General features: G+C 44.4%; 1 protein-coding gene across 11 annotated transcripts in view; it reads right to left on the reverse strand.

Moving 5' to 3' along the window:
* The window catches only part of rufy3 (RUN and FYVE domain containing 3), a 68899-nt gene that overhangs the window by 36474 nt on the left and 11260 nt on the right, over nucleotides 1-21165 (reverse strand). For all 11 annotated transcript variants that reach the window (XM_068046667.1, XM_068046688.1, XM_068046646.1 and 8 more), the window contains 4 exons: nucleotides 8471-8644; nucleotides 3562-3679; nucleotides 2016-2117; nucleotides 1059-1182 (listed from right to left, as the gene is read on the reverse strand). In XM_068046667.1, the coding sequence (XP_067902768.1) occupies nucleotides 1059-1182; nucleotides 2016-2117; nucleotides 3562-3679; nucleotides 8471-8644 (518 nt within the window). The remainder of the gene's footprint in view (nucleotides 1-1058; nucleotides 1183-2015; nucleotides 2118-3561; nucleotides 3680-8470; nucleotides 8645-21165) is intronic.

The raw sequence follows: 21165 nt of genomic DNA on the forward strand, positions 1-21165 counted from the left end.
TTGGAAGGTGCTGCTGAAGGAGCCTTAGAGAGTTGCTGCAGTGCATCTTGTAGATCGTACATACTACTGCCACTGTGCACCAGTGGTGGAAAGAGTAAATAGTTAAGGTGGTGGATGGGGTGCCGGTCAAGCAGGCTGCTTTGTTCTGGATGGTGTCAAACTTCTTCAGTGTTACTGAAGCTGCATTCATCCAGGCAAGTGGAGACTTGTGCCTTGTAGATGGTGGACAGGATTTGGAGATTCAGAAGGTGAGTTACTCACCAAAGAATTCCCAGTACCTGACATGCTTCAATAGCCACAATATTTATGTGGCTGGTCCAGTTAAGTTTCTAGTCAATGGTAACCCCAAGATGTTGATAGTGGGGGGATTCAGCGCTGGTAATGCTGTTGAATGTCAATCAAGAAAATATAAACACTTGTGATGGTATACGTTGTTTTTAATCCCTCCAACATTACAATAACTCATCTACCAAATCCTTTATGCAGAGAAATGATGAAGGAAAAGAATACACAAATGTGGCCCGCTGGTGCCAGAGTGTAATTCGTCAACAAACAAAGCTTTGTTACGTGATTATGTTTAGACCAGGGCCATTTTTAGAAAAACATTCCTTTAATACGCGCATAACTAGCAAGACCAGCATTTATTTCCCATCCCTAGTTACATGGGTCAATTGAGGTCGAGTCAGATTCTACTCAGGATTAGAAGCAATTTAACTAATGCCTTTGCAATAGAAAATGTGATGAAAATGGCATTCACCTTCCCACTGACAAGCAAGATCATACATTAGATATCTGAAGAGGTATTGGATACATAATGTGTCAGGAAACACTTCTTCACGCAATGGGTGGGCAGCTGAAGTGCAATTAAAATCCCACAATAAGCAGCAGACACTAGCTCAATTAAGATCCAGTAAGATTTTTGCTAGCTAAGGGTTATATAAGGGATGGATATGGAAACAAAGCAGTCGGGTGGAGTTAGGATGCTGATCAGCCATGATCTTGATGAATTAAGGAACAGAATCAAGGGGCTGAATGGTCTCCTGTTCCTACAGACCCACCTGAGTATCTAGATCTTCTCCTTTCATACAAAGATTGACGTCGATCACATTGAGCCCAACCAGGAGTCCAGCAATCACTGCTCCTTCCTCTTCCATCATCAAAGCATTCGGCTCATAGAATTCACTGGTGAAGAAGAATAAAAGGTCAATGCAAGAAACTAAGAAATAGGTTCAGGAGTAGAACATTGGGCCCCTCGAGCCTGCTCCACCATTCAATATCAAGGTTGAACTTCTACATCAACTCTGCTTTCCCCCAATCCCCAGATCCCTTGAAACCCTTAGCGTCCAAAAATTAATTTACCTCAGTCTTGAAGTTACTCATCAATCGAGTACCCGCAACCCTCTGAGGTACAGAATTCCAAAGATTCACAACCCTCTGAGTGAAAAAAATTCTCATCTCAGTCCGAATTTGCATGCAGTAAATCACTGTGCTCAGGTTCCCCAAAAAGAAGGCATGCCAATGAAGCCACTTCGTGGAGACTAATGTCTCCACTACTGTTGTGCCTGCTGCAATGGCAGCCGCTCCCCTCCTACCGCAGGTGCTTCCATGGCACTGATGCCACTCGTACTACTGGCTCCTCAGCAGCAACCAGTGCGAAGGAGGCTGGTAACCCCATCCATGGGCAGTGCAGAATGGACTTCCCAACTCTGGAACCCGCCCATCTTCCCTAATTGGACAAGGCCCAGAAGGCAGCTCCTCAATTAGCTGCCTCCGATGACCCGCCACAGCCATTTCTGGGTTTCCAGCCTAGAATCAAGGCGGACGTCCAGATCACGATCCAACCAGGAAAATCCAGCCCATTAAATCCCAAGCATGACTAAAAATGGTGACTGAAGTATGAAACTGGTCAAGAACGAGTTTTTGAAATTTTGAAAGATTGATGAGAATTCACTTGATCAATATGCCAATACCATCATAAACCCCTCAAAGTGAGGGAGAAATATTAAATCACGAACCTGAGAAGATCCTTCCGATTAATCAATGCTTTCATATAATCAGACAGCTTTTTCTGCATCAGAGCCAGACGCAGCCATGCTCTCCCTCTGCCAACCGGCGTCCTGCAAACGTTCAAAGATTGATGTTATTTATTTGATTAGTTCATGGGATGTGGGCGTCGCTGGCTAGGTCAGCATTTATTGCCCATCCCGAATTGCCCTTGCGAAGGTGGTGATGAGCCACCTTCTTGAACCGCTGCAGTCCATGTGGTGCGGGTACACCCACAATGTTGTCAGGAATGGAGTTCCTTAATTTTGACCCAACGACAGCAAAGGAACGGCAATATAGTTCTAAGTCAGGATGATGTGGGCTTGGAGGGGAACTTGCAGGTGGTGGTGTTCCCATGCATCTGCTGCCCTTGTCCGTCTAGGTGGCAGAAGTCACAGGTTTGGAAGGTGCTGTCGAAGGAGCCTTGATGAGTTGCAGCAGTGCATCTTGCAGATGATATACACTGCTGCCATTGTGCATCAGCAGTGGAGGAACTGAATGTTTGTGAATGGAGTGCCAATCAAGCAGGCTGCTTAGTCCTGGATGGTGTCGAGCTTGAGTGTTGTTGGAACTGCACCCATCCAGGAAAGTGGAGAATAGAGAGTATTCCATCACACACCTGACTTGTGTTTTGTAGATGGTGGACAGGCTTTGGGGAGTCAGGAGGCGAGCTATTTGCCACAGGATTCCTAGCCTCTGACCTGCTCTTTTAGCCACGGTATTTATATGGCTGGTCCAGTTCAGTTTCTGGTCATTGGTGACACACACGATGTTGATAGGGGGGAATTCATAGGGGGGAATTCAGCGGCCGTAATACCACTGAACGTCATGGGGAGATGGTTAGATTCTCTCTTGTTTGAGATAGTCATTACCTGGCACAAATGTTACTTGCCGCTTATCCGCCCAAGCCTGGATATTGTTCAGGTCTTGCTGCATTTCTACGTGGACGGCTTCAGTATTGGAGGAGTCGCGAATGTTGAACATTGTGCATTAAAGGTGCTATATAAATGCATGTTGCTGTTGTAGGAGCAGTTATGGTTATGGGTTCATTATCAAGTGTATCAAGCATATTGATTGGAGGCAATATCCTACTTTAAAGAGCACAAGAAACAGGAGCAGGAAGAGTCCATTCAGCCCCTTGTGCCCGCTCTCCCATTCAATACGATCATGGCTGATCCTCTATCACAACTCCACTTTCCCAACCCATCCCCATGACCCTTAATTTCCTTGCTATCCAAAAATCTATCAACCTCTGTTTTGAATTTACTTAATGACGGAGCATCCACAGTTCTCTGGGGTAGAGAATTCCAAAGATTCACAACCCTTCGAGTGGAGAAATTTCTCCTCATCTCAGATCCAAACAGCTGACCCCTTATTCTGAGACTATGCCCCCGTGTTCTAGATTTCCCAGCCAGGGGAAGCATTTCCTCAGCAGCTACCCTGTCAAGCTCCTTAGGAATTTTATACATTTCAATGCGATCACCTCCCTTTTCGCTAAACCCTAGGGAATATACTCACTTAAGACCTGGAAGGTCCTTGACACTGACTGTAATTTCACCTGCTTCGGGACACAACTTCTCCACCAACTCCAGCGCGCCCCAGAATGACTTGTTCTGCCCGAGGAATGTCTTCTTAACTGGTTTAAAAAAAAAACGATACTAAAACAATGGAGTAAAATTAGCAAAATAAAAAAAATAAACAGCAGTTCGGTTAAATATATGTGCATCAATTTGTTTTAAAGAAATCCATAGTTAAAATCAGGACCAACTTCAAAAAGGCACTCCAGTGATTCAGTCAAAACGGAGTTAAAGGATTGACCAGAGTGATATGGGAAATTAAACCTGAATAAGAGTTGTGGACATTGAATTAAATCTCATCATGATCTGTACAGGGATAATCCTGTTGTAGAAGTAATTTCAGAGCTAGAGACAGCTTACTGGCTGACAAATCAATTGCTCTCTAGACAGGAACACAAAAATCAGGTAAGAAACGGATACTCTCTAGAATCTGAACAACACAGAAGGAGACCATTCAACCCATTGTGCCTGTGGTAGTTCTTTGAAAGAACGATCCAATTAGTCTCACTCCCCCTGTTCTTTCCCCATAGCCTTGTATATCTCTCCTTCTCAAGAAGTTATCCATTCCCTGTTAAAAGTTATGATTGAATCTAGAGGCCTGCTACCCACCGGGACCAGACATGTGTCGGGTTCGGGTCAGATCGGGCATACACGGTAAGTGCTCTGCTGGTAAGTGTTAAAAATTAAAAAAATTTAAAAAAAAAAAAACTTACTTGAGCTGGGAGTCTGGGACGAAAGTCTGCACAGTGTGCGAGTGACGTCACTGTGCATACGCTGCAGCTTCTTGCAGGTTCGATGTCAGGAAGGTAAGTAAACGGATGGTCGGGTTGGGCTCGGGTCGGGCAGAGTAGTGGCGGGTTCGGGTCAGGTCGGGCTTGGGCCTGCTGTGGTTCAGTCGGGTTCCTTTTCCCAACCTAATTGAATCAGCTTCCACCCCGCTTTTTCAGGCAGCACATTCCAGATCACAACAACTCGCTGCGTAAAAACAAATTCTCATCTCTCCTTTGGTTCTTTTGCCAATTATTTTAAATCTGTGTCCTCTGGTTACTGACCCTCCTGCCACTACAAACAGTTTCCCATTTATTCTAGCAAAACACCTCATAATTTTGAACACCTCTATTAAATCTCTCTAGCCTTCTCTGCTCCAAGGAGAACAATGCCAGCTTCTCCAGTCTCTCCACATACCACCAGAATCTCCTCCACTAACCTGCTGTTCATTGAAAACATTTTCTGTTCTTTCTCAAGAAATGCTAGATTCACTCAGCAGGTCTGGCAGCATCTGTGGAAAGAGAAGCAGAGTTAACGTTTCGGGTCAGTGACCCTTCTTCGGAAGGGTCACTGACCCGAAACGTTAACTCTGCTTCTCTTTCCACAGATGCTGCCAGACCTGCTGAGTGAATCCAGCATTTCTTGTTTTTGTTTCAGATTTCCAGCATCCGCAGTATTTTGCTTTTATTCTGTTCTTTCTCATTTACTTCAAATTTACAATAGCGAAGGATGGACATTTAAGCACAAGATGCAGGTTCCAGTAATGAATCTACTCTTGTCTTTTAGTTTTATTACTGTTTTTGGTTTGGTTTGAGTCTCTCAGTTTCAAGCTGGAAACTTAAAAAAACATAAGGACCAGTCTAGTGCACTTGAGATTTCACAAACTAACCAGTAACTAAAGGGGTAGATGCATCGATTTTAAAAATTCTCATCCATGTGTTCAAATCCCTCCGTGGACTCGCCCCTCTCTAGCACTGAAAACTTTCTCAGCCCTACAACCCTCCGAAATCTCCCATTCTTGTTTACTGCGCATCCCCGATTTTAATCGCTCCACCACTGGCCTTCAGCTGCCTGGGCCCAAAGCTCTGGAATTCCTTCCATAAACCTCTCCGCCTCTCTCTCGTCCTTTAAGATGCATCTTAAAACCTAGCTCTCTGGCCAAGCTTTTGGTCATCAGTCCTAATATCTACATACGAACATACGAATTAGGAGCAGGAGTAGGCCATTCGGCCCCATTCAATAAGTTCATGGTTGAACTGATTACTCCACATTTCCACCTACCCCCGATAACCTTCCACCCCCTTGCTCATCAAGAATCTATCTACCTCTGCCTTAAAAATATTCAAAGACTCTGCTTCCACCGCCTCTTGAGGGAGGGAATTCCTCAGGAGAAATGTTTTCTCGCAGTGTCTTAAATGGGCGACCCCTTATTTTTAAACAGTGACCCCTAGTTTTAGATTCTCCCACAAGGGGAAACATCCTTTCCACATCCATCCTGTCAAGACCCCTCAGGATCTTGTATGCTTCAATCAAGTCGCCTCTTACTCTTCTAAATTCCAGCGATACAAGCCTACCCTGTCCAATCTTTCCTCGTAAGACAGCCCACCCATTCCAGGTACTAGTCTAGTAAACCTTCTCTGTACTGCCAACGCATTTACATCCTTCCTTAAATAAGGAGGCCAATACTGTACACAGTACTCCAGATGTGGTCTCACCAATGCCCTGTATAGCTGAAGCATAACCTCCCTACTTTTGTATTCAATTCCCCTCGCGATAAACAATAACATTCTATTAGCTTTCCTAATTATGTGCTGTACTTGCATGTGATACATGTACTAGGACACCCAGATTACTCTACATCTTAGACTCTGCAATCTCTCAACATTTAGATAATATGCTTTTTTTTTTTATTCTTCCTGCCAAAGTGGACAATTTCCCTATTTCCCACATTATACTCCATTTGCCACATCTTTGCTCACTCACTTAACCCATCTATAATCCTTTTGTAGCCCCCTCATGTCCTCTTCACAAGTTACTTTCCTACCTATCTTTGTGTCATCAGCAAATTTAGCAACTATACCTTCGGTCCCTTCATCTAAGCCATTTATATAAACTGTAAAAGGTTGAGGCCCCAGCACAGATCCCTGTGGCACACCTTGTGAACCAGAAAATGACCCATTTATGCCTACTCTCTGGTTCCTGTTATCTAGCCAATCTTCTATCCGTGCTAATATGTTATCCCCTACACCATGAGCTTTTATTTTCTGCAATAACCTTTGATGTGGCACCTTATCAAATGCCTTCTGGAAATCTAAGTACAATACATCCACCGGTTCCCCTTTCTCCACAGCACACGTAACTCCCTCAAAAGAATTCCAATAAATTGGTTAAACATGATTTCCCTTTCACAAAACCATGTTGACTCTGCCTGATTACCTCGAATTTTTCTAAATGCCCTGCTATAACGTCTTTAATAATAGCTAACATTTTCCCTAAGACAGACGTTAAGCTAACTGGCTGTAGTTTCCTGCTTTCTTTCTCCCTCCCTTTTTGAATAAAGGAGTTACATTCACTATTTTCCAATCTAACGGAACCTTCTTGGAATCTATGGAATTTTGGAAAATTAAAAATAACACATCAACTATCTCACTAGCCACTTCTTCTAACACCCTAAGATGAAGCCCATCAGGAGCCGGGGTCTTGTCAGCCCACAGCTCCAACAATTTGTTCAATACCACTTCCCTGGCGATTGTAATTTTCTTGCGTTCCTCCCTCCCTTCCATTTCCTGATTTACAGCTAATACTGGGACGTTACTTGTATCCTCAATAGTGAAGGCTGATGCAAAATATCTGTTCAATTCATCTGCCATCGCCTTATAATCAGTTATTAATTCCTCAGACTCACTTTCTACAGGACCAACGCTCACTTTGTTAACTCTTTTCTTTTTAAAATATCTATTGAAACTCTTACTATCTGTCTTTATATTTCTCTTGTACTCTAATTTTACCTTATCAATCTTTTAGTCATTCTTTGCTGTTTTTTTATATTCTGTCCAATCTTCTGACCTGCCTCCCATCTGTGTGCAATTATATGCTTTTTCTTTAAGTTTGATACTATCTTTAACTGTTTCAGTTAACCATGGAGGCGGGTCCCACCCTTGGAATTTTTCTTTCTCTATGTGGCTCAAAGTCAAATTTTGTTTGATAATGCCCTTGTAAAGGCGCTATATAAATACAAGTTGTTATTGTTGGGATGATGTACAGGTATAGCTTTAAACTTTCACGCCTGGACAGTAAGCCAATACCAGATTACCTGCACTTTTTACACCCCACCTGATCCTCCTTTCAAGGATCCAGACAATCAACTGTCCACAGCCAGGATTCTGTCCAGCATTAAAGGTTACAGCTCACCCCATAAAGACATTAAGTTACACGACTAATACAGAGGCTGCCTGTTGGCCAACAAAAAGTTCTTTCACAAATAAGCTAAGTACTATACAATAACTGGTGTACATTTCCTTGTGAAGCACATGAGACAGTATAAACAGGCACACACATTGTCTGCCTCCCCCCTGGGAGGTCTGATCATTTATCTTCCCCACATGCCTTGATCTTTCTCCCCTCCTCCCCGCTGTAGCCCAATCTGTCTTCCTCCCCCCAGAGGGGTGGAACGAGGGAAGGCCTAGGGAAAAGCACCCTGCAGTCCAGTGGGGACAGGGAGATGGATGTGGGTGCATTGGGGAGTGAACAGAGACTGGCATTGTTGATTAGGATCTAACCACTTTACAGCACAGCAGCATCCAGGAGACCAGGACCCAAAACACTCTTGGTCCCTTTCTTTACCATTAAGCATCACCTCCCCAACCAACAGCCTCATCCCCCTGTACCAATCGCCCCTGCCCCCATCAAACAATTTCCTCCCACTACATTCCCATCAAACCATTCATACCTAATTTTTTTTAATAAGATTAACTTTGATGCATTTTGCTCTTTACATTCATTACGTCTTACTGAACATAAAAGCCTGCCCTTGCCAAACTATCCATCATGGCTTGGGAGATGGTAGCTATAGCATAACTTACCTTTAAGGCCATGCTTGAGGCAGTGTTCCATGACCACGAAGAATTGTTGCAGAGGAGCGTAGTCAGAGTCCAGAGATCTTCCCAAGTTTAAGGCAGATTCAATTAGACCCTTTATGCTCAGTTTTGCCATGTTCATCAAGTTAAGCCGTTCTATTGCAATGGGATCCTTGGGGTCTGAAAAAGTTTATAAAGTTTAGATAATGTTTTACACCTTGAACAAGGCAACAGATACCAAGTAAAGTAATTCACAAGAACAATATACTTTTATACTTAAAAACACAAAATAATACTAATGTATTTGGACAGCAATGTCAATACCAACAATACATGATCAACACAGGAGTTGCCAACTCTGGTTGGATGCATTCCTGGAGGTTTCATCACATAATCCACCACCTACAATTGCCCTATCCCACACTCTTGCTATTGGTCACCTGGCACGCCCACCACAAAGCCCCACCTTCCCACAGCTAATTGAAAAAGACAGACTCTGTTACCAAACAGTCCTTTTCCCCACCAACCCCGACCGCCCCCCACCAACCATCTCCAGTATTTTTGGAACTGAAACAGTATTCATGGAAAATAGGGGAAAAAAACAATAATCATTCTTATCGTTCCTCTGAATTTTCTCCAGGGTTTTGCTCCCAGTAGTGTCTTGGAGGTTAGTCTTGAATTCCTGGAGTTGCCAGTGCAATCCTGGAGGGGCTGGCAACCGTACAACCAACGTTCCCTCTAAACAGCACCGTCATCCGGCCATGCAGCAACCCAAAGGTTCCCATGTCGGCCAGGCACAAGTCAGCCCCTTTAAATTACCATACGTGTGCGGCTGTGCAAAAAAAACTTAAACAAATCAGCCGTGCACCACAAAAAAAAATTAGATACGTTGCCGAGGTATACCCCAGAACTGGATGGATTTTAATTCACAGGGAATTAGCAAGGTCAGGTGATCTGACAAACGAGTAAATTTCTAAAAATGCAAAGTGGGAATAATTACACTCCGGTAACTCCCTTTACATGAGATTAAACTGTGTGAGAGTAGGAACAGACTGGATTGTTGGGCAGTTCCTCTTTTCCCAGACAGTAGTGAGTTTCTGGAATGTGTTGTCAGTTGGTGCGGTGGGAGCTGACTCTGCCTTCAAAAGAGAGCTGGACCAGTTCCTGACTGCAGCAGACATCACATCATTTGGAAGGTCAGTGTCTTAATGGAGTCTGTGTGATCGCCTGGGCTGGTTTCCATTACGTGGGGGAGTTGTAAAGGTATTCCCCCCAAAGTATTTTTTCCCTTCATTAGCTCTGGAAGTGTCAAGTCACAATGCTCCAGCATCGTAATGTGGGGGGGCTGGCTTGATGGAACAGCTGGTCTGTTCCTGCCTGTCAACTTTATACGTATTTGGCAGAATTAACTAGTGATAGGCACAATAGCCTTCAAATAGAACCATCTGCAACAATCACCAAGAATAAGATGGAGAGAGATTTTGTGGGGGTGGGGGGGGGGGAAAGTAGTGGTTGAAAACAAACAAAAAGAAACTCAATACTTCACAAAATGAGAGCATCTGTTAGTGCTGACACTTTAGGGGATCTTTCAGAAGTTATATAACTTTCTGAAAACACCTGCAAGATTCAGTTCCACAAACCAGCTAACTGGATCAATCCAAAACAGAACCACTGATGTGAAGGTTTCCCCCTGCACACACCATCTAATATTCTGTAGCAACTAGATCAAGTGTCAGCCCTGGCTCAGAATCCCACTCTCGCCTCTGAGGCTGAAGACTGTGCGTTCAAGACCCATTCCAGAGACTCGAGGACAAAAATCCAGGCTGACACTCCCAGAGAAGTACTGAGGAAGTGCTGCGCTATCAGGGGTGCTGATCAGGCCCAGTCAACCGTCTCAGGTGGATGTACAAGATCCCACAGCCACTGTTTTGAAAAGGAGTAGGGAGTTCTAACCAGTGTTCTGGGCAATATTAATCCCTCAACCTATAGATTACTCATCACTTTGCTGTTTGTGGGAGCTTGCTGTGCCCATCTCAGCTACTGTGGAGTGGGAATGTTTTCTAAAGAAAAATCAGATTCTAGTGATCCTCAGGATATTAACATATTTGAACGGATCATTGACTAGTTACTAATATTTACTTGGCCCCACTTCGTCCCAGATGATAGTCAGTAGGATAGATTTCCCAGTGGGCATCAAAGCTGCTGTTATCCTACTTATGTGATACTACTTGCTGTGAAATACCACCCAGTCAGCTCAGGTACCAACACAATGGGTTTTGAATGCTGGCACCCAGCTGCATACCCACTATCTTAACGCATCTGAAGTACATCAGAACCATAGAACAGGACAGCAAAGAAGGTGGCCGCTCAGCCCATCAAACCTGCATTGACTCTTTCGAAGACCAATCCAGTTAGTGTCACTCTCCCGCTCTTTCCCCATATCCCTGCAAATTTTCCTTCTTCATTTATTTGTCCAATTCCCTTTTGGAGGGTACAATTGAATCTGTTTCCACCGCCCTATCATGCAGTCATCTTAAATCTGGTTATTGACCCCCTTGGAAACAGTTTCTCTTTCCTTACTCTATTGAAACTCATGATTTTGAACACCTCTATTAAATCTCCCCTTAATCTTCTCTGCCTTTGAGAACAACCCCAGCTTCTCTAGTCTCTCCACCTAAATGAAGTCCATCAACCCTGATACCAATGCAGTAAGTCTCCTCTATACTCAGTCCAGTAAGATTGTGATAGTTGTAGGCAGTTTTGGGTAGTTAGAATTAGCTTTAATCTGTTAGTAACACATTAAGTAAAAAGGAGTCAGTTATATTTATATTTTACACCAATGTATTAAAAGTAGTCACAATTAATCCTAAAATCTTGATTGAGTCATATGACTCATATTAAATTGTACGTTTATCGCAATTATGTAACCTTCAGCAAATCTAACAAAGAATCAGTTTCTGTACAAAATTCATGTTGTCTATATCAGCATAAGGAAATAATAACCAAAATGAAGAGAGCTTTTCATGGTTTTTTTTTTCCAGAATTATTGGTGGGTATCCTATCACTTAAGTCCCAATTAGAATAGGCTAGCAACCAACATCACAGGTCCTAGAACATACGAACATACAAATCAAGAGCAGGAGTAGGCCACTCGGCCCCTCAAGCCTGCTCCACCATTCAACAAGATCAAGGCTGATCGGATTGTAACCTCAACTCCATGTTCCCACCTACCCCAATAATCTTTCACCCTCTTACTTATCATGAATCTATCTAGCTCTGCTTTAAAAATATTCAAAGACTCTGCTTCCACCGCCTTTTGAGGAAGAGACTCACGACCCTCTGAAAAAAAATTTCTCCTCATCTCTGTCTTAAATGGGCGACCCCTTATTTTTAAACAGTGACCCTTAGTTCTAGATTCTCCCATAAGAGGAAACATCCTTTCCACATCCACCCTGTCAAGACCGCTCAGAATCTTACATGTTTCAATCAAGTTGCCTCTTACTCTCCTAAACTTCAGTGGATACAAGCCTAGCCTGTCCAACCTTTCCGTATAAGGCAACTTGCCCAATCCAGGTATTAGTCTAGTAAACCTTCTCTGAACTGCTTCTAACGCATTTACATCCTTCCTTAAATAAGACCAATACTGTACACAGTACTCCAGATGTGGTCTCACAAATGCCCTGTATAACTGAAGCATAATCTCCCTACTTTTTCATTCAATTCTCCGAGCAATAAATGATAACATTTTCCTAATTACTTGCTGAACCTGCATACTAACCTTTTGCGATTCATGCATTAGGACATACAGATCCCTCTGCATCTCAAAGCTCTGCAATCGCTCACCATTTAGATAATATGTTTTATTCTTCTTACCAAAATGGGCAATTTCACATTTTCCCACATTATACTCCATTTGCCAGACCTTTGACCACTCACTTAACCTAACTATATCCCTTTGTAGCCTCCTTATGTCTTCTTCACAACTTACTTTCTGATATATCTTTGTGTCGTCAGCAAACTTAGCAACCATACCTTCTGTCCCTTTAGCCAAGTCATTTATAAAAATTGTAAAAAGTTGAGGCCCCAGCACTGATCCCTGTGGCATACCAATTGTTACATCTTGCCAACCAGAAAATGAACTATTTATGCCTACTCTGTTTCCTGATATCTAGCCAATATGTTACCCCCTTCACCATGAGCTTTTATTTTCTGCAATAACCTTTGATGTGGCACAGCACATGTTATTTCTTCAAAGAACTCCAATAAATTGGTTAAGCATGACTGTCCTTTCACTGAACCATGTTAACTTTGCCTGATTACCTGGGCTTAATTTTACAGACCCCCCCGACATCAGGGGTTGTAGCGGGGTGGCGGCTGGAAAATGCCTCCAGGAGAGGGCCGCCACGCACCCCGACGCCAGTAAGGCCTGGCCCGATATTGCCAGCAGTGGCGAGGCCTCATGGTGCCCCCCCCCACTGCTCAGCAATGGGAGCCCCATTTAAATATTTAAATTAATTAAAACCAATGAATTAATTACCTTTACACTCCCTTCTGTCTGGCCCAGTGTGATCCAGCTGCTGGCTAGCACTCCCATACCTTCGGATCCCCGTTCGGAACACCGTGGCAGAACACTGTTTGGGGGGGGGGGGGGGCAGTGGGGTCAAAGTCTTATCATTGGTGTAGGGGATGGTGGGAAGGGTAATAGTGTAAAGTTTATACACTTTTTTGGGGGGAGGGGGGAAATGTGGGGAAGGTCAGATGGACAAGTTAAGTGTTTTTGGGGAGGTGGAGGTGGAAAGAGGGCAAGTAATTAATTCTATGGTTAAATATTTAAATTGAACCGCAGGGCTCAAAGCCCTTCAAAAATGGCATCAGCGTCTGCATACAGGAAGCTGACGCCATTGCCAGGTCGGACAGCTAGTCCCCTCCACGTCATCTGGGGTGGGGGGGGGGGGGGGGAATCTGACCCAGTTATTTAAATGAGTCGCCGCACTTAATATTACAGTGTGGGCCGCCATTGTTTTCACCCGCTGTCGCCAAAATCAGTGGCAGGAGTATAAATTTCAACCTCTTGAATTTTTCTAAGCGCCCTGCCATGAAGTCTTTAATAATAGCTTCTAACATTTTCCCTATGACAGATGTTCAGCTAACTCGCCTGTAGTTTCCGGCTTTCTGTCTCGCTCGTGTTTTTCAATAAAGGAGTTACATTTGCTATTTTCCAATCTAATGGAACCGGCCCCAAATCTAGGAAATTTTGGAAAATTAAAACCAACGCATCAACTATCTCACTAGCCACTTCTTTTAAGACCCTACGATGAAGTCCATCAGGACTGGGGACTCATCAGCCCTCAGCTCCAATAATTTGCTTAGTACCACTTCCCTGGTGATTGTAACCTTCTTTGAATTCCTCCCTTCCATCCATTTCCAGATTTACAGCTATGGACCAACCATCAAACAAACACAAGGAGGCCTGATGGCCAGAATGGGTTAAAAGTCAGAGTCCACGATACAGTAATTGCACAGATTCCCAAGGAGATCGATAGAAGTAGAAGAACACCAGTTTGTGGTGAAGAGAGGACAAAAGAACTGAAAAAAAGAGTCTTGATGTCGTCTGTTACCAAAACCCAATCAGAAAGTGCAACCATGACAGCTGTAAAGTCAGTACCTGAGTTTTGTGAAATATAACTTGTTATTTCTTAATAAAGTTTTCCAAAATTACTACATCAAGCATCACGTTATCATATTGGTCATAGGGTGGAATTTTGTGCTGGCGGGAGGGGGTTCTCAACGTCAGGGGAAACAGACGGCGAGTTCCCTGTATCGGCTCTTGTATGGAATGTCCGCTGAATTTAGCGCCAATCAGGAATTTAATTTGACAGCAGCGGACCTTCCGTACAACTTAGGACCCAGTCACCGGAAGCCCCGGCCTTGCAGAGATGCCAGCCAGCCAGAGACCGGCAGCTGCAGTGTCACTTTAGAGGTGGTGGCTGCTGCTGTAGTTGCAGCCACCAGACACTGAGGAGTGGCGATGGAACCAGGCTTGAGGTAGGTCAGGGCGGGCAGAGTCCTGTTGGGGGGGAGGGGGCGGGGGAGGGGACGACAGCAAGGTTAGGGGGTGACCCTCAGCAACCCCCACTTTCCGATGCCAGGTCCTTCGTTCAGGCACCAAGTACCTTTGAAGGAGGAACCTGTACACGGCACCCACCACCCCCAACCCCACCACTGGGAAGCAGCCCCACACTATTTTGTGTACTGTGCTTCCCATGCGGGGACAGGGCCGCGTGCTGCATGGATAATTGCGGCTGCAGCAGGCGGAGGCCCTTAATTAGGTATTAATTGGCCAGTTAAACATTTCCATTGGCAGCAAGGTCCCCATCCCCTGCCACCATCCCACCCGATTTTATCCTCTTCCTGCCTCCAAACCCACCGCGGGGCAGAGCATAAAATTTCACCAATAATCTTGTTGGGACAAGAGTGAGATAGACTAGATAAAGAGAGAAATCTCACATTATTGGCCACCGCAGCAGGACAAGGCTAAAACAGGAATATATGGTTATTAAGGAAGGATCTCAGTGGGTTTCATCTGGCCAAACAATCACACTAAGATGGGTGCTGAATCATTGCGATCTGCCGGCGACTAAGACGCTTTAAGAAAATGACATCTAGAACAGTAGCACCCGGACGGACCACCTGGCATCAACCCAGGCACTGGAAATGACAAACCCAGCCCTGTCAACCCTGCAAAGTCCTCCTTACTAACATCTGGGGGCTTGTGCCAAAATTGGGAAAGCTGTCCCACAGACTAGTCAAGCAACAGCCTGACATAGTCATACTCATGGAATCATACATTCCAGACAATGTCCCAGACACTACCATCACTATCCCTGGATATGTCCTGTCCCACCAGCAGGATAGACCCAGCAGAGACCCAGTACGGAGGGAGTTGCCCTGGGAGTTATAGAGTCATAGTCATAGAGAGATACAGCACTGAAACAGGCCCTTCGGCCCACCGAGTCTGTGCCGACCAACAACCACCCATTTATACCAATCCTACATTAATCCCATATTCCCTACCACATCCCCACAATTCTCCTATCACCTACCTACACTAGGGACAATATACAATGGCCAATTTACCTAACAACCTGCAAGTCTTTGGCTGTGGGAGGAAACCGGAGCACCCGATGGAAACCCATGCGGTCACAGGGAGAACTTGCAAACTCTGCACAGGCAGTACCCAGAACTGAACCCGGGTCGCTGGAGCTGTGAGGCTGTGGTACTAACCACTGCGCCACTGTGCCGCCCAGTCCTCAACATCAACTCCAGACCCCATGAAGTCTCATGGCATCAGGTCAAACATGTGCAAGGTAACCTCCTGCTGATTACCACCTACCGCCCTCCCTCAGCTGATGACTCAGTACTCCTCCATGTTGAACACCACTTGGAGGAAGCACTGAGGGTGGCAAAGACACAAAATGTACTCTGGGTGGGGGACTTCAATATCTATCACCAAGAGTGGCTCAGTAGCACCACTACTGACCGAGCTGGCCAAGTACTAAAGGACATAGCTGCTAGACTGGGTCTGCGGCAGGTGGTGGGGGAACCAACACGAGGGAAAAACATACTTGACCTTGTCCTCACCAATTTGCCTGCTGCAGATGCTTCTGTCCATGACTGTATTGGTAGGAGGGACCACCGCACAGTCCTTGTGGAGACGAAGTCCCGCCTTCACACTGAGGATACCGTCCATCATATTGTGTGGCACTATCACCATGCTAAACGGGATAGATTTCGAACAGATCTAGCAATGCAAAACTGGGCATCCATGAGGTGCTGTGGGCCATCAGCAGCAGCAGAATTGTACTCAACCACAATCTGTAACCTCATGGTCCGGCAGAACCCCCACTCTACCATTACCATCAAGCCAGGAGACCAACCCTGGTTCAATGAAGAGTGCAGGAGGGCATGTCAGGAGCAGCACCAGGCATACCTCAATGAGGTGTCAACCTGGTGAAGCTACAATCTAGGACTACTTGCATAAGCAGCATGCAATAGACAGAGCTAAGCGATCCCATAACCAACGGATCAGATCCAAGCTCTGCAGTCCTGCCACATCCAGTCGTAAATGGTGATGGACAATTAAACAACTAACTGGAGGAGGTGGCTCCACAAATATCCTCATCCTCAATGATGGGGGAGCCCAGCACATCAGTGCGAAAGATAAGGCTGAAGCATTTGTAACAACCTTCCCCGCAGAAGTGCCGAGTGGATGATCCATCTCGGCCCCCTCCTGAAGTCCCCAGCATTACAGATGCCAGACTTCAGCCAATTCGATTCACTCCGCGTGATATCAAGAAATGACTGAAGGCACTGGATACTGCAAAGGCTATGGGTCCTGACAATATTCCAGCAATAGTACTGAAGATCTGTACTCCAGAACTTGCCGCGCCCCTAGCCAAGCTGTTCCAGTATAGCTATAACATTGGCATCTACCCGGAAAATTGCCCAGGTATGTCCTGTACATAAAGGACAAGTCCAACCTGGCCAATTACCTCCCCATCAGTCTACTCTCAATCATCAGTAAAGTGATGGAAGGTGTCATCAACAGTGCCGTCAAGCAGCACTTGCTTAGCAATAACCTGCTCAGTGATGCTCAGTTTGGGTTCCGCCAGGGCCACTCAGCTCCTGACCTCATTACAGCCTTGGTCCAAACATGGACAAAAGAGCTGAACTCAAGAGGTGAGGTGTGAGTGACTGCTCTTGACATCAAGGCAGCATTTGACAGAGTATGGCATCAAGGAGCCCTAGAAAAACTGGAGTCAATGGAAATCGGGAGAAAACTCTCTGCTGGTTGAAGTCATACCTAGCGCAAAGGATGGCCGTGGTTGTTGGAGGTCAATCATCTGAGCTCCAGGACATCACTGCAGGAGTTCCTCAGGGTAGTGTCCTAGGCCCAACCATCTTGAGCTGCTTCATCAATGACCTTCCTTCAAATCATAAGGTCAGAAGTGGGGATGTTCGCTGATGATTGCACAATGTTCAGCGACTCCTCAAATACTGAAGCAGTCCGTGTAGAAATGCAGCAAGACCAGGACAATATCCAGGCTTGGGCCGATAAGTGGCAAGTAACATTGGCGCCACACAGGTGCCAGGCAATGACCATCTCCAAAAGAGAGAATCTAACCATCTCCCCTTGACATTCAAAGGCATTACCATCGCTGAATCCCCCACTATCAACATCCTAGGGGCTACCATTGACCAGAAACTGAACTGGAGTAGCCATATAAATACCATGGCTACAAGAGCAGGTCAGAGGCTAGGAATCCTGCGGCGAGTAACTCACCTCCTGACTCCCCAAAGCCTGTCCACCATCTACAAGGCACAAGTCAGAATTGTGATGGAATACTCTCCAATTGCCTGGATGGGTGCAGCTCCAACTACACTCATGAAGCTCAACACCATCCAGGACAAAGCAGCCCGCTTGATTAGCACACCATCCACAAACATTCACTCCCTCCACCACCAACGCAGTGTGTACCATCTACAAGGTGCACTGCAGCAATCCACCAAGGCTCCTTAGACAGCACCTTCCAAACCAGCGACCTCTACCACCTCGAAGGACAAGAGCAGCAGATGCATGGGAACATCACCACCTGCAAGTTCCCCTCCAAGTCACACACCATCCTGACTTGGAACTATATCAACGTTCCTTCACTGTCGCTGGGTCAAAATCCTGGAACTCCCTTCCTAACAGCACTGTGGGTGTAACTACCTCAAATAGACTGCAGCGGTTCAGAAGGCAGCTCACCACCACCTTCTCAAGGGCAATTAGGGATGGGCAATAAATGCTGGCATAGCCAGTGATGCCCACATCCCATGAATGAATTTTTAAAAAAGTACCTTCTCAATAAAAATTACAGAATGTTTAACGAAGGAAGAACAAGTCCTAGAAGGAGTAGATAGTAAGAAGTTGAAGGCCACAAAGGCTAAAGATCCTCTGGCGTACAATGTATACCTTTGTGCAGTAAAAGACGAACAGGAAGAAATTAAAGATTTCGAACAGTTATTACAAAAACAATAAAAACAGAAAGAGCAGCGCATTCCAAATCTTAACCACTCGTTCTGCAAAAACATTTTTCCTAATGTCTCCTCTGGTTCTTTTGCAATCTCCTGAAATCTGTAACCTTGGGTTAGCGGCCCTTTACCCATTACATTGTGGTAATTCTCCATGCCACTCTCCCCTCCACAGTCCATTTTCCTTTGATAACTTAGCACCTATAACCCTTCCATGCTAAAATCCCAAGCTTGAGATTGGTAAAACAGCAGATAAATTTAATCGCAATATTAATTAAGGAGGTGGCTAGAAACAAAAAAAGTCTTCACAGATGGTGGTGACAATGTGAAATTCTCTGTCACAAACTGCAGTTGAAGCAGTGCCTTTAAATACTTGTATAAAAAAAAAAGAGAATTAGATAATTACTTGAGAGCCAGAGGGAAGCAGAATTATTATTTCTATATATAAATACAGCAAGTTGTGATCTAGAATGTGCTGCCTGAAAGAGCAGTGGAAGCAGATTCAATAGTAACTTTCAAGAGGAATTGGATAAATAATTGAAGGGGAAAAATTTGCAGGTCTATGGGCAAAGAGCAGGGAGGAGTGGGACTAATTGGATAGCTATTTGAAAGAGTCAGCACGGGCATCAAGGGCTGAATGCCCTCCTTCTGCGCTGTCGATTCAATGGATGAAAGAGCAGGATCAGATCAGGTGCCTTGTGGAGAAAACCACCACAGATTTTCTGGTCCAAATGGCCAGCTCCTGTGCTACAACATGAATTAGTCTGCTTCCTTGATCAGAACAGATTGACCCAGGCAGTCACTATTAGCATATCCTTCTGTTCCTTTCTCCCTTTTCTGCTTATCCAGCTTTCCCTTAAATGCATCTATACTATTCTTCTCAAACACTCCCTATGGTAATGAGTTCCACATTCTAAGTAACGAATTAGGAATTTTCTCCTGAATTCCCTAGTGAATTTATTAGCTACTATCTTATATTGATGGTCTCTAGTTTTAGATTTCCCACCAAACTGTCTCTGGAATCTTATTGTCAATTACTAATTTTAATTTGTTCTGTGCTCATGTGAAGGTAAATATAATTGGTTTTGATACAAGATTCCCTATTAACCTCAAGGCTGTTTCTGCAGCATTAAAATGCCCAGATAGTGCACAACTAAGTTAAGGGACAGTAAGCACAACAGTTGGTAGCTGTGCAACAGATGAGAGTCTACATTTAGATGTGGTCTAACCATCAAGGCTTTTCCCCACAATAAACGGTGCATCTCAAACTGACCAAGATATTAAATTTAAAACTATTTATTTTTAAGCTAAAACAAGAAGTGCAAAAAGGATTAAAATCTCCCATGCATAACTTGCAAGCAGATGTCAATGAAGGAGTTTCATATTTTAGCTATGAAAAACATACTTGGCACATATTAAAAACATGAAGCAGACAAACCACAAAGATCAGAACTGCCGACTGTAATCGATTCATACGCAAAATAATTTCAACATCTGATAGGGTCTACACACTCTCAAGAGTTTCTGACACATCACAGTCTGTGTAATGTCTTTATTGCGCAGGTCTGGTCTCCAAATTACTAAAAGAATACAGAGGCACTGGAGAAGATGCAACAACGATTTACACAGACAACAGCAAAAGCAAGAAGTTATAACTATCAGGAAACATTAAACAGGCTCGGGTTCCTTTCTCTAGAAAAGAGAAGACTGAGCAGGTGACCTGATAGTGTTTGATAGGGCAGACGTAGAGATGATGTTTCCACTTGCAGGAGAGACCAGAACTAGAGGCTATATTTATAAGATAGTCGCTGATAAATCCAATAGGGAATTCAGGAGAAACTTCTTCACCCAGAGAGTGGTGATAATTTGGAACTCACTACCTCATGGCTACATGGTGTAATTGAGGCAAACATGTAATTACGTGAAGGAGAAAGGAATAGAAGGATGTGTCGATAGGGTGAAAAAGAAGGATGGGAGGAGGCTCACAGAACACAAACTTTTTTTTTTAACGATCTACTCTATTTCCTCTGGTTGCGGGAGTCCAGGTAAGGGGGAATAATTTTAAAATTAGAGCTAGGCTGCACAAGGGCAATGTCAGGATGCATTTCTCTACATAAAAGGTAATGAAAATCTGGAATTCCACTCCTCCAACCCCCATAAACGTTGGCTGGGCATTAACAGAAAATTTCAAAACTGAGACCAATAGATTTTTGTTGTGCAAGGGTATTAAGGGATTATGGAACAAAGGCAGATAGATGGGTCAAATTACAGATCAGCCATGATCTAACTGAAAGGAGGAAACAGAGTCTAAGGGCTGAATGGCCTCCTCCTGTTTCTATGATTAGCCTGTTTCTGTGCTGTAATACTATTTAGGTTGGAGCTCAAAAGCTCAATTGTACATTCTTTAAAGGATGCAGTAGTAACAACTTGCATTTATATACCACCTTTAATGCAGTAAAAACGTTCAGAGGAACATTATCTGACACTAAGCTGCAAAAGGAGATATTAGGAAAGGTGACAAAATGCTTGGTGAAAGAAGTAGGTTTTAAGAGCGTCTTAAAAAAGGAGAGCAAGGTGGAGAGCTTTAAGGAGGGAATTCCAGAGCTTGGGGGCCTAGGCAGCTTTAG

Source organism: Heterodontus francisci, chromosome 1 (assembly GCF_036365525.1).
Source record: "Heterodontus francisci isolate sHetFra1 chromosome 1, sHetFra1.hap1, whole genome shotgun sequence".
Taxonomy (NCBI): Eukaryota; Metazoa; Chordata; class Chondrichthyes; order Heterodontiformes; family Heterodontidae; genus Heterodontus; species Heterodontus francisci.